Source organism: Teleopsis dalmanni, chromosome 2 (genome assembly GCF_002237135.1).
Source record: "Teleopsis dalmanni isolate 2A chromosome 2, ASM223713v2, whole genome shotgun sequence".
NCBI classification, from domain to species: domain Eukaryota; kingdom Metazoa; phylum Arthropoda; class Insecta; order Diptera; family Diopsidae; genus Teleopsis; species Teleopsis dalmanni.
The window spans coordinates 130,466,658-130,484,739 of NC_051847.1; the positions used below are offsets into that span (position 1 = coordinate 130,466,658).

General features: G+C 24.5%; 1 protein-coding gene across 2 annotated transcripts in view; it reads right to left on the minus strand.

Annotated features, from left to right (window-relative positions):
• The window catches only part of LOC119678593 (glutamic acid-rich protein-like), a 48,224-nt gene extending 32,191 nt beyond the window's left edge, over positions 1–16,033 (minus strand). The window contains exons 1-2 of one of the 2 annotated variants that reach the window (XM_038090515.1): positions 15,933–16,033; positions 9,244–10,219 (exon numbers count right to left, since the gene is read on the minus strand). In XM_038090515.1, the coding sequence (XP_037946443.1) occupies positions 9,244–9,868 (625 nt within the window). In that variant the 5' untranslated portion in view covers positions 9,869–10,219; positions 15,933–16,033. Of the gene's footprint in view, positions 1–8,769; positions 10,220–15,932 lie in introns of both variants that reach the window. The other variant, XM_038090514.1, reaches the window with a different exon arrangement.
• Between the last annotated feature and the right edge of the window lie 2,049 nt (positions 16,034–18,082).

The following is an 18,082-nucleotide window of genomic DNA, read 5'->3' on the forward strand; positions in this document are numbered from 1 at the left end:
TCAAGTAACAATCGAAATGAATTAAGGTGTTAGCAATTCAAATTATGGTAATACATTTTGAAATGAAAGTGATAGACAGAAATGAAATTGTCAATATTATTTCCCTAGTAACCAGATACTGTCAATAGGCAGAAATGTATATAGAAGGCGATTTTTGTGTCCTTTGCTAAGAAGAAGAAAAAGAACTAACAAGAATTGATTTATTAAGCTTATGATTGCCTTAGCAAGAAGTCGGGCTATAATTCTTTCAAAAATTTTTCTCAAAGGATTCTGAAAATCCATTCGAGATTAATTTTGAAAGCTTCGTAAAACTCAAAGCAAATGCAAAGCCTCGTTTTAACATCACATGAGAGTTTGATTAAATCTCTATATATTAAGAATTTTCTATAATTTTGTAGTACTAGGCTTTTTTTTTGCAGAAACTTTCTGCATTAATCTTTGGAGCAAATACTACAATAGTTGTCAGGATTTGATACGCTTAATAACTACAATTTTATTTATGAAAGTTTTTAATTAATAACTAATAAATCGATTTAAAATATATAAATTATCGATTATCGATTTGTATAATTTATCGATACAAGATATTATTAAAAGTTTTAATTAAATTTATAATAAAAATGGGTTTTGGTGTGAGCATTGACATTCAATTAATGTTGTTTTTATTTAGAAGACGACAACTTTCAACTATATAATAGTTGTAAACCATCAGTTTTTTCTGGATCTAAGGAAGCATATAAGGCCTAAAACTTTTGTCAACACTATTAATTAATAACTTCTTTCAATAGAAAATATTATTCATTCTATATTCAAAATATGTATCTAAAATACTCTATTCCACTATTCCTCCTTATTATTCATATGAAACTATTTCCATTATTTAAATTTGAAATAATATCCCTAAAAATATCTATCCAAAGAATTTTTGTTATCATGCATAGTTCAAAGTGCCTCGCATTAAGGATTAATACGGCACGTAGCTGTTGCATGAAAAATAAAAAATAAAATCTAGACATCATGTTTTTCGCGGTTTTAAAGCATAACTTTCAAGCATATATGTTTTTCGCTTTAGAATCCTTTAAATTTTTATACTATGCAAATCCGTTTTAAATTTTATACACAAATTTAATTCCCCTCTACGTATTTCGAACATTTTGGCTATCTGTCGCAACTGACACATGCATTGACATTATCAGATTTTTTTTCAATTTTTCGAAAAAATATTTTTATTCTCAAAAAAAATATGCACATTTGTATATACAAAAGGATCATAATAAAGTTGTACAGAGAAGTGAGTGTCCCTGATTCATGACATATTTTTCCTGAAAATCTAGGTTTTTTCGATGTTTGCACAAAGTTGGTCTTATTAAAAAAAAATTTTGTTTTTTATGTTATGTGTTTTTAAAGATGTTGTTTTTTATAAATAATTTTGTAGTTATAAATGTTCACTTATATTTTTTGCTTTCATCATAATTTGATATTTACTTACATACAATTGATTTTAGTTGTGTACATTCATACATAACTTTAACTGAAATTAGTTTTTTTAAATCAAACACTTTATATACAATTCCTTTTTAATAAACTAATATTTTTTTAAATATTTAGTATATTTAATGACTTTAAGGTAAAGTTATTACTCTCAATTATGAAAAAACTTGTTTTTGGTATTAATTTATTGATTATATTATACATACTTATAGAGGTAAAAAGATAAGTACGTTTAACCACAAAATAGTTATTTAATTATTACCAGAGGAGGAGAATGTGTTCGAAATGTTCGTATATCTTTTCGCTATTGACTCAAAACCTTCACGACTGATTATGCTAAATCAGAGCTGTTCAAATCACGGTTTAAGGCTACTATTTGTGTGGTTCGCAAGACGTTTCTAATCTGCAATAATTACCCAAAGTTTCCTTTAGTATATTTTGCTAAAATCACGTTATTTTATCTTTGTGTTATACCAAATAAATGAATTAAAATAAATAAATTAATAAAATTAAATATATCATTATTCGACCAGACCGGTCATCGAATCCGGTCTGGACAGGATTATTAAATAATCAGTCGAAAGTAATTATGCTAAACCATCAGTCAAAAGATTGATTATGCTAAAAAATAAATAATCAATATGTCATAAAAAATATACCAATTTACTATCTGTGTTTTTGCTGTCGAGAGTTTTCAGAGAATGGTTTGGGACATGATAAATAGTGTTTGGAAGGCATATATAGCATAGAAGTCGTATTTTGGAAAAGTTATGAACTCAAATCTGGTAAAATAATTATTAATAAATAATATTTACATATAAAAATAATAACATTACCAAAGAATAATATTAAATAATATTATATTTATAATATAATATAAAAATATAGCCAAATACCATTGATAATGGGCATTTGGTAATAGTCGAAATAGCTGATATAGTCAACCAAAAATTCTATCAAATAAAAATAAAAATTTTGTTGTTGTAATTCGCTACTACTTAAAAACATTTTCTTTTTCCGTCGTATTTAAAATTAAAATTAAATTTGAAATATTTTAGTTTTCTTCTTTTCGGTATTAACATAAAAAAGTGTCTATGAAAAATGCTTCAATAGATGTAAACCAATATATGTTATTAAAGCTATATACATAAAATTAAGTAGTGCTGACATCGAAGTAGATAATGGCTGGATTTTATCATAATGTCAAATATTACACATGTGATATATTTGATATTTATGTGATGCATACATGTTTAATACACATTTGACCATTTTCTATCATAACTCAGTGGAATCGATTAAGTAAATAATGCTTTTTAAAGGATTAATTTTTTATATTGACAACACTCTTTCTGAGTTAGCAGATAATTGATATTTCATATGCTTTGCCATTTCAAAATAAATAGACTTTATATTGTTCCAATCTTTGGTCCATCTTTATTCAAAGATACTGCCAATCGAGGAGTTACAGCTAGTGAAGAGCGTTTTAAATACATCCTTTAAGATTTATATTCTAAAGTAATATCAAGAATGTGATATAGCCTCGGTTTCAACACAATTATAACTGTGTTGTCTTGTAATAATCTCTAAGCCGATATGTGAAGTCACTGTTCTACTATTTAAACCAAAAAAATTGGATTACTTGGAAGCCAAAATTTGCAAAGTTCTATGAATCCAATACAGTAAATTTAACTTTAAAAATGAAATGCCTTTACATACTAAAATATGTTAACAAATGACGTGCGATGACAGCAAATCTTTTAATCTTCTAAAAACTATATTGTAATTAATATATTCGAAAAAACTCGGAATAACCTCTCAGTTACGATTTAATGCTTTTTACAGTGTCTTACAAACATAAGTCATTGTTATTCAAGTAGCCGTTTAATTGCTATAGAAAAACGTGGTCAGATCTAAAACTAAATATATGTGTTAATAGCCAAGCAGATATCAAAGCGCTGAACTCAGTGATTTCAAATTCAAAATCTATCATCATATGTCGGAAATCCCGAAATGAGATGGCTCAACAATATCACATAATATATATTATCTGCGTGCCGGGACACAGCTATATAGAAGAAATCTGTGTCGCAGGTGACTTTGTTGATAAAGAAACCGACTTTTTTCTAAATTCTTTTAAAAAAAATTGATTGATGCTTTTAAACTTTAGAATCTGTTTCGTAACATTAATGTAATGGTTCAACGAAGATAGATTAATTTAGAGGTCATACTATATTATGTTAGTGGTCTGCACTTTCTCAGTCAACTCAGATCTAGTGAAGCGCAAAATAAATTGTTTTTTGTTAGTACATATTATAATAAAAATAGATAATAAAAATATTAAAAATAATAAATAATAATATGTCAAGTTCTGTATTCGGAAACCATTTTCACTGTTTTAAGTTTACAAGTAGGAAATAAGAAGACATTTATTTTTATGTCTATTTAATTAATTTCTTTTTAATATTCAACATTTGCTAATATTTTGTTAAATTTAATATTTTTAATTTTATAAACAAAATTTTCTCAAATCTTTCAATTATTACATAAATAATTTATATACTATGTATATATATATATACACTCCGTTTCACTTGAATAGCACACTTCACATATTTAATTTCTTTTCTTTATATCTTTTAAACTAATGAAATAAAACAATTTTTTTTTAGATTTTATAGGTAGTGTGATTAATAATCTTCATTATAAAAATAAAAAAACTTGCATTTTTTCAATAATTTTTATATTAAAAGATGACAAACTAAATAAGTATATAAATAGCATAAAAATTTCGTTTCACTTGAATAGCACATTTTTGTTTTTTAAATAAATTTAATTATTTTATGCACTAGGGACTGTTTATTTATTTATTATTAAGGATTAATTTGTTAAAATTAACATTTTAGTAATGAGTTGAACCTCCCTTGTTTAATATAACCTCATAGATCCTATCGGGAAGTGAATCATACAAAATTTTAATATAATCAAGGGAAATTGTAGCCCATGCTCGTTGAATTGCTTCAATTAGTTCAGTTTTTGTTGAATATTGTTTTCCAGATTCATACACTTTTCTAGCCAGCCATCACCAAACATTTTCTATTATGTTAAGGTCCGGCGAGTATGGTGGACAGTTCAGAACAGCAACATTTCTGGATTCAATGAACGATTTTACAACACGAGCAGTATGTATTGGGGCGTTGTCTTGTTGGAAAGTCTACGGCAATTCTCCAAAAAGATTCTCTAATTAAGGAAAAGCTTTTTCTAAAACTCCTTGGTACGATTTTATTTCATAGTTGTGTTTAAGAATTGGAGTTCACAAGTGCCATAGTAAGATATGGCTCCCCAAACCATAACTCCGCCCATTCTACTGTGTAAACGCTCCAACTGATGAGTTTCTTTCCTCAAATCATGAAAATAATAATTGTAACCGTCGGGCCCTTCCAAATTAAACTTTTTCTCATCAGAGAAAACAACATGATTCCACTCCTTACTCCATGACATGTTGGCACGGCAAAAAGTCAACCGAGCTTCTTTACGTATAGGGTTAAGTGGTGGTTTTTTTTTTAATTTAAGCCGTTTTAGATGTTGGGCATTCGAAATAACCCGCCATACGGTAGTTTTGCTTGCATTGACACCAGCTTTAAACCTTATTTTGTTGACCGAATCATGCGAATTCGAAGCTTGCCTCAAAATAGCCCGCTTATCTGCATAGCTGAGGACGCTTTTTACACGGCCTTTCATATTTTTTCCATAGTTAAGATCATTTTGAATGAAATTGTATATCACTTTTCTGCTTCTTCTGATTTTTTTTGATATTTGAGTTACAGACAGGTCAGAATCAATGAAGATTTTTATTTTGACCTGTTCTTTGTTGGTTAAAGCATTACCACGACCCATTATTAATTTAAATCGTCACACTGTATTTAAAACTCACAAATAAATAAAAAAAACTTAATATTGTGGTGAGCTGCTACTCATAAATTAAATTGAAAACCAAATGTGCTATTCAAGTGAAACGAAATACATACTAGTTATTGATGCAAATTCAAAAGAAAATAACGGGAAAATTTAACGGTACATTTCTGCAGTACTAATTTTTTTTGGAGGAGACTACATAAGGAAACAAACAAAAAAACCCAACAATTATTACAACAAAGTCATGAGATCATTGATAGATAAGCAAATAATAATGCAAAAGCGAAGTGTGCTATTCAAGTGAAACGGAGTGTATATATATATATACTATGTATATCTATATATTTATATATATTACTATATTTCGTTGTGATGAATTATATTATTAAGAAACATTTTTAAGAAGCTTTTTTAATTAATAACCGTAAACAAATCACAAAGTTAGTATTTATTTATTTAAAATATGTTAAAGTACAATTGTGATGATGGTGTTAAAAAAATGTTTTTTTCAAAAAATAAAATTATATATAAAGAATTCGAATCAACTTGTACTTATTTTCATATTTTCATACATAAAGTGGGTGGCAATTTCAGAAATAAATAGATGTTTCAGTCTAACAAAAATACCAAATGATTTATGTTAATTAAAGTCATTGAACGATATAAATATTTAAGAGATATGCCCATTTGCTCAAGTAATCAAGATTATTTTTTGATTTTTACAAAACAAAAAAAGAAAAGAAAAATGCTTGAATAAAAATATTAAAAATCACAAATATTGAGATTCTTTTGTTTTGGCCTTATTCTTAAATTGTATAGTGTTAATAATTATAGACCATTTGTTCATGTCTTGCAAAAAATTTAAATAAAAAAATAAATAATTGTTTCAAAAATAATAATTATTCATCTTGTATTTCAATCGAAAGTGAAAAACAAAATAATGTGAAAAATTATTAAATGCAAAATGATATTGAAAATGTAAATTATTTCTTTATTTAAAAAAAAATATCAATGTATCATATATTACTTAATATAATATGATAATGTAAAGTATTCGATAATATAAAGGATTCGATGAAAAAGTTGTTTCATATAGAAAAATTAATTGTATAAAAAATAATTATATATACATATACGTAGAATAAAAATAATTATAAATACGAAATTAAAAATAAAATGAGTAAAAAATTAGTAAAAATAACAAAACAAAGAAAAAATTACGAAATTAAATATATAATACAGAAATAATAATAAATACTTAAAAACAGATTGAAAATGCTTAAAAATAAAAACTTATAAATATATATATATATAATATATTGACAAGAATATTGATTCAAAATTTTACGTAAATACATAACTCTATGTAGTACAATTAAATCAAAAAAAAAATAAATAAATAAATAGAAAAAAACTAATTTAAAAAAAAATCAAAACAATAGAAAATGAAAAACAAATAATTGAGTATTCGTTATACAAATAATATTAAAAAATTATATTGTTCAACACTATAGTGTGGAAGCTCAAAAAAATAAAAGAAAAAATAGTATACAATACAAAATAATCAAAAAAATTCAACAAAATATAAAATGCCTTACAGAAATTTGTTCCATATTAACCATTAAATAATAATAAAAGAAAAAAAATTTAATAATAATTTTGGTAGAAATATTAAAACAGGTGCATTAAAAATAAAATAATATTATTTAAACAATATATATAATATAATTTAAAATATACGTTTATAAATTTACTTAAACATTAAAAATAAAAAATATTAAATAAAAAATAATATTTTTTTGTGGTGTTTTTTTAATAATAATTTTAATAATTTTAATTTCTTGTAATAGGGTAACAAAATATGAACAAATATGTAGTAAATAATGTTACTACGAAAATAGAACCGAGTTTGACAACAACAATTAAAATAATAAATTACATTTATATAAAACTGTAGTTTATGCATTTTTTCAGCAATCAGCATAGCAAGTGCTTTGTTGTTGTTTGATATAATTAATGCAGCACTTGACTGGTGGAATTATTGCATTATGATAGGTTCAAAGTTATGAGACTGACAATTGCAGTTCAAAAATATATAAAAATATATTAAATAATATATTAAAATAAATATATTAAAATAATACAGATTCAAATAAAATTCTTTGAATATACCAGGTATTAAACCAAAAATATTCCCAAACACCAATAATGAAGATTATTTGATTTAATCCAAAAAAATGTATGAATAGTCAAAAAATTCAATTAATTCAAAATAACTCTTTTATTTTATTGTAAAATTTGTAAAAAAATAAAACAAATAAAATGATTAATGTACCATAAATGATTCAAAAATCAATATCATACATAAAAGTATAATAAGTTGTAAAGAGTACAGATAGAAATAATCGAATTTAATTTTAAATGATACAATATGTTAAACAAATTACATAAAGAAAATAAAAGCACAAATGAAAATAAATCTTAAAATAAAAGTATTTGTCCATAACATCAGAATACACAACAATAATAAGAAATCAACAGTAATGAAAATAAATAAAATTATTATTTTAGGGTGAATAATAAAATAAATTATATAAATAAGAACTAAACTAAAGAAAGTCAACTAGATAAGAACTAAATAAATAATAACAATTAAAAAAAAATTACAATAAATTATTAAATTACAATAAAAAATAAAAATTATTTTAAATAATCAAATACATATATATAAAACCTAAAGTATAAATAAGTCCAATTTATAAATGAATTACGATAAATAATATTAAAATTGCTTGAATGCTTACACTGCAATAAAAATAAAATACAAAATAAAAAAAATAGATAAAAAATTTAAAGGAAAATAAAAAAACAATCAAAATAAGTAAAATATCAAAGTAAGAACAATGAAAAATCAAAATTATATATACATATATAATATAATTAAAAAAAATTTCATGAAAAATTTATTTATTTTATCTATGTCAGGTATTTTGTTCATTTCTATTTCACATTTTAAAAATATTTTTATATTTTAAATAAGAGTAGTCTTGCAAGAAATTATATTCTTTTAAAATCTATCATTCTATTTCTGCAGATTTACTCACAGTTTATTGTTCATATCAGGTTATTAGGGTTAGGAAAGGTTAGCATCCAGTAGATTTGCTTTACACTTTTTTATGCCAGTTAATCAGACTTTATATATAAAAGAAGCAATAAATTTACAGCACTTTGAAATTTTAGAATAAGCCTTCGTACTCAAACGTATATTAGTCCTATTTGAAAAGTGCTTAAGAAATTTTTAAAAAAATTCAAACTTTCAAATATATATGCTAAGGAGTATTAGATAGAACCTAGTGAACTCACCGTTTTTAATGCTCGGTTCACGTTTTATAGAGGGAGTTTTGCGTAATTGCTTCGTTTTGAATTCTGGCTTTGGCTCCTCTTTGGGTTCTTTAAGAAATTCTTCAATTTTCGAAACTTTTTTCAAAGCCGGTCTTATTTTCAAAATATTTTCGGAACTTTTGGCAGGCAAGGGCTTTTCTTCACGTTTAACGTGTCGCAATTTTGGTTTTTCTAATTTAAAACGTAATCTACGTTCGCGTTCCTCATCAGTTTCACCGTCTACAAACTCATCTTCATCTTCTACATTTTTCATGGACTTATCGCGTTTAACTGCGACCGGGCGTAATTTAGGCTTTTCGATTGAGAAACGACGTTTTAATTCAGTATCATCAGTTTGTTTTTTGCGAGGTGTTGGTTTTAATTGTGGATGGGAGCTCAGGGTATCATCAAACTCAGACATATCTATATCTGATAAACCTTCTAAATCTGAAATACCTTTAAGTTCATCATCCTCTTCTTCCTCCTCTTCGGATTCGCTCTCAGTTTCTTCTTCTTCTTCAGTTTCTTCTTCTTCCTCAGTTTCTTCTTCTTCGGAGGATGATGGCGTCGGTTCTTTCTTTTTAGCAGCTGCACTTGTTTTTATAGTTGTTGTATTTGTTGTTGGCTTTTTAATTGGTTCGTTTATTTTTTTCACAGGTGCTACGATTTTTTTTACTGGCTCTACAATTTTTTTTGTAGCTTCAACTGTTTTCTTAACCGGTTCTACTGTTTTTTTGACCGGCTCCACAGTTTTCTTTGCTGGTTCCACTGTTTTTTTTGTGGGTTCCACTGTTTTCTTTGCTGGTTCGGTTGTCTTTTTGGGAGTCTCTACATTTTTTTTAGCTGCACTGTCTGCAGTTGTTTTCTTTGCAGTTGTTGTGCTATTAGTGGTGGAGGCTGCAGCTTGTTCACCATTTTCCTTTTCTGCTGCATTTTTCTTAGCCCATGGAACGGAAGTTTTAACTGTGGACTTAAGTGCAGTTGCGCCATCATCCTTCACCCACGGTGGACGAAATGTAGTGCGTCCTGTGCTGTTGGATGTTGATGCTGTGCTATTGCCTTTTGGTGCAACAAAAGGCATTTTCGTTAATGTAATTTTTTACTTTTTGTTTAATTATCTTTGAAAAAAAATTTGTGGCTATTATTTTGCAAATTTTAAGCTGCAATTTTTTCTTTTACACTGCAAATTTACTTAAAACATTTTCTGTTGCACACTTAACACACTTTACGTAGAGTTTGCGATCTGTTTTATAAACAAAATATTTCGTGGAAAAAAATTTGTTTTTAAGTATTTTAGTAATTTTATTTTAAATTTTTTTTTAAATTTATTTTTTGGAAATTTTGCCTTCTTCTGCTTTTAGTTCATGCACACCGGAAAAATTTGAAATGAAATTAACAGTTGAAATCACTCGTTAGCGGTGCATGGAAAGAACTAAAATACACAAAATAATTTAATACATAAAATTACATAAAAAACTTCGCATATAATTTTCACTTTTTATGAATATTTCTATTATTCAAATAGTTTATTTTCGGACTTTTTATTTATATTTTTTTATTAGGAGCACGGCGAATGTTCTTCGGGCCACAACAACAGCTGTTTCAGATTTTTAATTCAAAGGCTTCTGGCTTTTGGCTTCTGGTTCTTTGAAATACTCATTTTCTGCTGTGTTTTGTGTGTTTGTATCTTTTTATTTTTAAATCTGTTTGCCTCAGTAGCGCAAATTTATTTAGGCTAACAGGAACTCAATGACTGGCTGGCTGGCGTTGCTGTGTTGGTGGTTATGGTGCTGGTTCTTATTAAAAATAGGCTAATTTGACTAAGCCAGCCACAGCCGCAGCGCTATGTCATCGTCATCGTTCACAAATTTGTATAGATTCTAAGTGTGACTAATAATAACTTGTGCAATGATAGATGAAATTTTATTCATTATAAGTACCAGTAAAGCATCCACAAATACCTAACAAAAATTAAGTTTTCGTTTCAATTTCACAGAAACTACAAATAATTTATTTCGAAAGGCAGATAATAAATTCTTCACATTTTTCTATGTCGTTCTATTATTAATTGGGATTTCACTTGCATTGCAGTATTGCAGTAAAGTGTATGATATATTATAGTACAAGTACTATATTTATACTTAATTGTAAACATTTATAATTTAATTTAGATATGTTATTTTTTCATCTTTAATTATATTAATTTTTTCAAATCATTTAGGAAATTTTTTAAATTAAGTGTTTTTGATTATTTTTGCTATAAATAACAAATTTACAAGTTGATTGAGCAACTTCTTCTACTACAGTATTCAGATAATAATAAAACCGTACAAATATACTGAAATACCTAAAAGAAAATAATGAAAACGCTGTATTTTTCACTCAACTATAGTCTTGATACGATATACTATATTTGGCGTAAGTAAGTCAGGTTTTTACGGAAATCTTAAGGATTTATTTAAACCGTGGAAAAATTGTATTGCCGTATACAATTTGAAGAGTATATTATCAGTATATTATTTATATAATATAGTATATAGTATATTTTTATATTTTTATATTTTTATTTATATTATATAGTATATTTATAGTATTTTATACAGTATATATATAGTATATATTATATAGATAGTATATTTTTATTTATATTATTTATTTATTTATGTATATACATATTTTTTATTTATATTTATTTATTTACTAGTCATAATTTTTTAACAACTTTGATGTGATTATAATTAAATTATATTATTATATTGTATTATTTATTTAATTGATATCTGAAGTAAATCATAAGAAGCCACTATTGTGTTACTGTTTAATGTATGATTTTATCGAATTGATTATGTCTTACTGCAACTAACCCCCTACACTATTCAAGTCCGAATTAATAGAGATATTTAAAATTTATTTTTCTTTTTTTATTATATATTAGCAGTATTATTTTGTTATTGTTATATTGAACTATTGAACTCATTGACTTTGAGACAAGTAGTAGAAAATTGCAAAAACAAAATTTTATTATTTTAATTTGATTGAATTTTTGGCTGACTATGCATTTAACAATTAAAAATAACTATAATTAAGAAATTTAGTTATTCTCTATATATTATTCTATTATAACATATCAAGTGTGTTTGTTAATGAGATTTTACAGCAAATTAACCCAACTAGAGCCAACAAGTCAAGTACGGTTTAAGCTCAGCTGGCTAATGAACACTGACTCTGAGCTTCAAATTCGGCAGGGTACGAGTTCAATTCTTGAGCTTGCATTTTCATAAAATAATTTACAAATAATTAAATATGAGAAATAATTCAAAAGACCACTGATGGTGAGTATTTGACAATACTGGAAACAGCTGTATGGTTAACCAAAAATACAATAAATTAAAAATAACTAAAATTTTGTTGTTACAATTCACTACTGTTCGAAATACGTCTCTATTAAGTAAAATACCTTGTATTAAGTAAGATCGAAGAAATCGAATTATAATTTATTATTCTTATAAATGTATATATAGCGTTATTATTGACTTTTTTTATTTTTATAGCATTATTTTAATTATATTATAATTTATAGTTAACTACAACTATTAAGTTTAACTTCTCTTGTGTATTTTTTCTTGGTTAGGTAGTGACAGAAGATCTTAATTTAGGTTTACCGCAATTACCTCATTTTTAATAATACTATTCTTAAAATAAAGCTCTAATTTGTTAATATATTGACTGAAAAATGGTTGAAACGTTTTATTCACTTGTCGTGTTTTGATCTAGAAATACTTATAACCTTCAACAGGTTCAAAATTTGAAAAGCAAAAATCCTACTTAAATCAAAATTTACAACCCAACAGTTGTTAATTTTTTGTTTTTTTGTAAAATGTATATATAATATATATTTTTGTCGTCATTCATATACACCGTCTTTTGAATTTAAAAAAATTTTCTACAATTTTCTGTATTCATACACATATATGCAGAGAACAGCCAAAAAGTTTATATTTAGAATATTATATAGGCGATTATATATATTTATTTTTTTGAGAAGTGCCGTCTCCATACATTTTTCGCGTATTTTCAAAAATTTTTCTTTCTATATAATTTCTCCTGCTCTTCTCTTATTTTTTTTTCTCAGTTTCAATGTATTTTTTTGTGTTTTCAAAATAAAATTTTATGGAGGCGTTTTGAACCGCATAAAAAAAATTTGAAGGCGAATGCAAATGTTTTTGCTAAAACTACATAAATCTTCTTGTATATGAATAATTTATTATTTAAGATTTAATTCTGAAATAAAATTTAATTATATATAACATCTGTTATTTATTTTATATGATGATAAAGGTATATATATATCTATATATGTTGCTTTTAGAAATTAAGTGAAATGCACTTCTAATTTAATAAGTGTTTCTAATTTTTGAAAGTGTATAATCTTAAGCAAATCACCTTAATGAAATTCAGTAAGTAATCTTTTTTATTAAATACTACTGCTGACGAGTCGATCATCTTGGCATGCGTTATAATATTAAAATGGACACTTTATTAAATATAATAGAATGCCGTCTTTGCCTAGCAATAGATGGGATTGCTAGTCATATTACTGGTAACTCGGTTAGTATTAATAACAAAGTTTTTTTAGAACATCTGATGATGAACTTTGAAGAATTGGACAAATACCACTAATTGCTGAAGATATATGAATTAATTTAAAAGTCACTCTAAGTCCAAGTAAGTGACATTAGATCTTAAGGTCTAAATATTTGAAAGGGAATATTTACCCTTACTACAATAACATAACTTTAAAGTTCTAGTATAGCGAAGACTGTGACCGTTGGCTTTAATTGTGCTCTATTTCAAAAATTAGCATTAGATACTGTGTATCCATCTAACAAACCCTGTTATCCCCTTATTTTAATAATTCCATGACTATATCAGGCACCATAATTGTTATATTATTAAATTTATATTAATGTTATTAGAATAAGTTCAACTACATTATAATATTTAGAAATAATAAGTTTTATAATATAATAATATTATTTTCTAAAATTATTCGTTCAATTGTTTTTATTAATTAATTATATTACTGTATTATAATTAAATATATTGTAACTATAATTATTGTTACTGTTTTTATTTTAAGTAAATGCTTTCTCTTGAATGTTTATTATTATTTTCATTATTATTTATTTTTATGACTAAAAGTTTTTATGTTTTGCTTATATTAATGATCCATTAATATAAAAAATATATTATGTATTATTATATTATATATTATTATATTATATATTATATTATATTATATATTATTATACTATATTATATACTATGTTATTATACTATATTATTATTATTATACTATATTATTATATTATTTTATACAAATTTATACAAATAAATTATTATTTTATTAAACAAAGTTGTAATTTTAATTATATAACTATTTGTAAGCTATCATGCTAAAAAAATATATTTAAAAATTTTCGTAATATTAAATATGGTATCTATAAAAAAAAGAACTGTCAAATCTTTCTTCAAAAAAAGATTAATAGTTCATATCAGACCCCAAATGTAGAAAATCGGTACATGATAGGTAAAACCCTTTTTGTCCAACAAATATTCCTAAGGTAAAAGGTTTTCTAAAAAAAAAAAAATTAAATTTAATAATTAATACTAAATTTAATAACGAAGTATGACATCCAGGTTTATTTATTGCAATAAAAGTCAATGATATGACAATAATTATTGAAGTGCTTTATTAATTGGACTTAAATATATAAAAAATAATTTCCGTAAAATTACAATTTATAAATATAGATAACAGTAAATAGATTTTGCTATTAAAAATCGATTGCAAAAAATTTTAAAAAGGTTTTAAGCGAATGTATCTCAGACAAAAAATCCATGCCTTTAACATCGCAGTTGTAGCAACATCTTTGCTTTAAGAGCTGGAATCGACGTTATCATATAACATTGAAAAACAAAATTTTTGTTTTTGATCTAACTTAAATTCATTTTATTTTCAGATCTGTATTTTTGAAATGATTGAACATGATTTTGCAGAAACTAATACTTTAATTTTATTTAAAACCGTTCTCTCTTTTTTTTTTAGTTAAGTTTAAAACTCCCTGTTATATTGTAATGAAGTTGTACTTTATTTATTATAAATATTATCATAATTATTAAAAAAACTTAAGTCAATAAAACAATAAATTATTAGATATTATCATTAAAAATATTATTTTTGATAGACCTTTTTTATACACTTTACTGTTGATTACTATTGAAAATGAAACTTCTCTCATATGATTTTTTTGAACCAAGGAATCTTCTAACATATTTATGTTGCTTTGATTCATTACACTGGGTGTAACAATTACTCATAATTTTCATACATATATAAGAATATATATATATTAAAAAACTTCATACAAAAAGTTTAGCATATATGCATATACAATTATATATACAAATGCTACAATAAATAAGTAAATAAATAATAAAACACTATCTACATTTTTTTAATATTTAAATAAAAGACAAAATAATTCTTAAGAGGGTTTTGAATTAATATTTAACTTTAAAGAATTAAAAATCTGTACAGCTGTAATTTGAAAATTAATTCATTGCTAATGAAACTTCCATTTATTTTAGTTTTATAATTCAATACTTTATTCACTTCAAAAAAAAAAAAGATGCACTTTATGGTTTAGGCTTAAATACTTTCGTTATAGTTATTAAAATTATTTTTTGCGAATATTTTTACACTCAACTGACTCATATATATTATGTATTTATACAAGTCTATTGAAACTACAACAGTGTTTTGATGTATATTTAAAAACAACTTTTTTTATTATTTTATTTAATTAATGTTTGAGTGAAAAATACTCTATATACGTCTTTTAGATATAAATGAAAATATTTCGAATTTTTATTTTTAGATTTTTTTGCTTTTTATTTTAATTATTTTAGTTTTTCAATTAAAAAATATTTTTTTTTTAATACATTTTTATAAATTTTTTTTTTAAATTCTTGTTTTTAAAATTCAAAATATTTATATTTGAATTCTTTTGTAGTACAATAATATGAACGAATCTTATCACACAATATAATCATAAAAGGTATTTGAATAATTTTTACTATACTTTTGGCACAACAAATTCCGAAACAATTTACAACACACAACGACTTCCAATAAACTAAAAATTTTTCATTTCAGATTTCTTATTCCCCTCAAAATTTTTACTCAAAAATTGGCAAAATTTTTTATGTATATTTTCAGTAAAGCAAAATGCATTTGCCTTGCCGATGGTCAAATTTATTTATTGTCGTCATTGAGCAAATTTTCACTCTTCCATGAGTTTTGAACATTTCAGAAATATTCGAAATCTACATTTTTCAATGTTCATTTATCTTCTATTTTGCGCTCTGCGCTTTCAAACAAATCGATTTCGGTACATTAGCAAATATACGTACATATATCTTTTCGAATTAAGTCAAAATAGTTTTCATTATATATCTTTATAAATTTTTAAGAGTTTAATGCTTTCGATTGCATTTTTAATTAAACCGAAAGTTCCCGAAACTTCGTTATTGCACAAATTTTTTTACATTTTAATTAAGAAAATTTTCCAAAATGGCAACTTCCAAATTCTTCATTCCACTTGATTTTTGATTTTCTATTTTTTAATTCTCTTCCTCTGATATTAATTTTTTTTCTCGTTAATTTTTTTGAGTCTCAGCACTTTTGCCGCTACAATTTTGACTCTTTCTCACACTTCTTCCACTTGCCTACTCGACTTCTTCTACTTTTTCCACTACTTTTTTGTACCTAAAAATTTTTTCAGTGCATTGTTTGTAAACATTGGAAAAAGTATAGTTTTTCACAATTTCACAAAATTCCTATGAAAATTGTTTATATTGAACGAAATTGAGTGCCTTTTCATTTTGCTAATGGCTTTAATTTTATTTTTTTATTGTGTTTGTGTGTGTGTTCACTGCTGGCACTATCTGGTAAATAGTGCTTCTTTGTGGAATCTTCGGGACTGCAATTGTTTAATGTGTGCCTTATGTGCTTTTAACCACTTGTGGATAATTTTCTCATAATATGGAAACCTGAATGTTTTTCTCAGTGTTTTTAGAAGCTATAAGAATAAAATGAGGAACAATAAAAATAAAGAAAAATTTTGGGGTGAAGAAAAAAATACTCCATAAATATATTTCTAAAATGTTTATTGTTCTTAAAGTGCACGTAGTTCTTCGAAGTTTGCGTTATTATAATTAATATATAAAAATAAAATTTTTAAGAAGTAGTCAGTGGTCGAAATGCATTCACACTCTATTATTTAATAATAATATAAATATATTATAATAAATAGTAAATAAAAAAATTTAATATATCATATATAAATATATCCATATAATATATTATATAAATATATTAAAATTATATATCATATAAATGTACTAAAATTATATATGATACTATATATAAACAAATTATATTATTTAAATAATATATATAAAATAATAATTTATTTTATATGATATATATAAAATAATATATATTATAATATAAATGAAATGCAAATAAATTTAAATAACGCAAATTAAATAACGCTGGAATAGATGTAAACACGAAGATCCACTGTTTAAATTAGAGAAGGTTCAATTCCTGACACACGTCTGAAAATTACTTTTACAGACAATTCAATCAATAGATTACTTCCGGTAATGGATGTTTGGCGATATTGAAAACAGTTGTATGGACAATCCAAAAATTCACTTGACAAAAATTTAAGAATATTCTATAAATTTAAAAATGTTCTTAGTGTTTTCTTCTTCCTCCTCCCCGATTTGAAATAGATTTCTTGTCATAGGACAAAAAAAAATTTTTTAATTTATTAATTTAAAAACCGTTTTTATTTACTAATCAAAAAAAAAAAAATAAGTAATAAAATAATTATATAAAAATTAAAAGTAAATATAAGTAAAGTATACCATAAGTGAAATATAGGTAAGTAAGTAAGAATAAATTTCTAATGGGTTTCACGAAGATCGTTTATGGGTACCTTGTTTTTTACTACGGTGATTGTTATTAATATAAGAAATGTATGACTATTCGGTAATAAATATTTAGAAAACTAAATTGAAACAAATATACAATAAAAAAAATTTAGGCGAAAGTGGGAAAAACTAAAATTTTCTCTAGATTATTTGCCCATCAAAGGCAAAAAAACGTAGCGTTTTCAAACGATTTGTTATTTTTAATTTTAGAAAATCAGAGATGTTATTT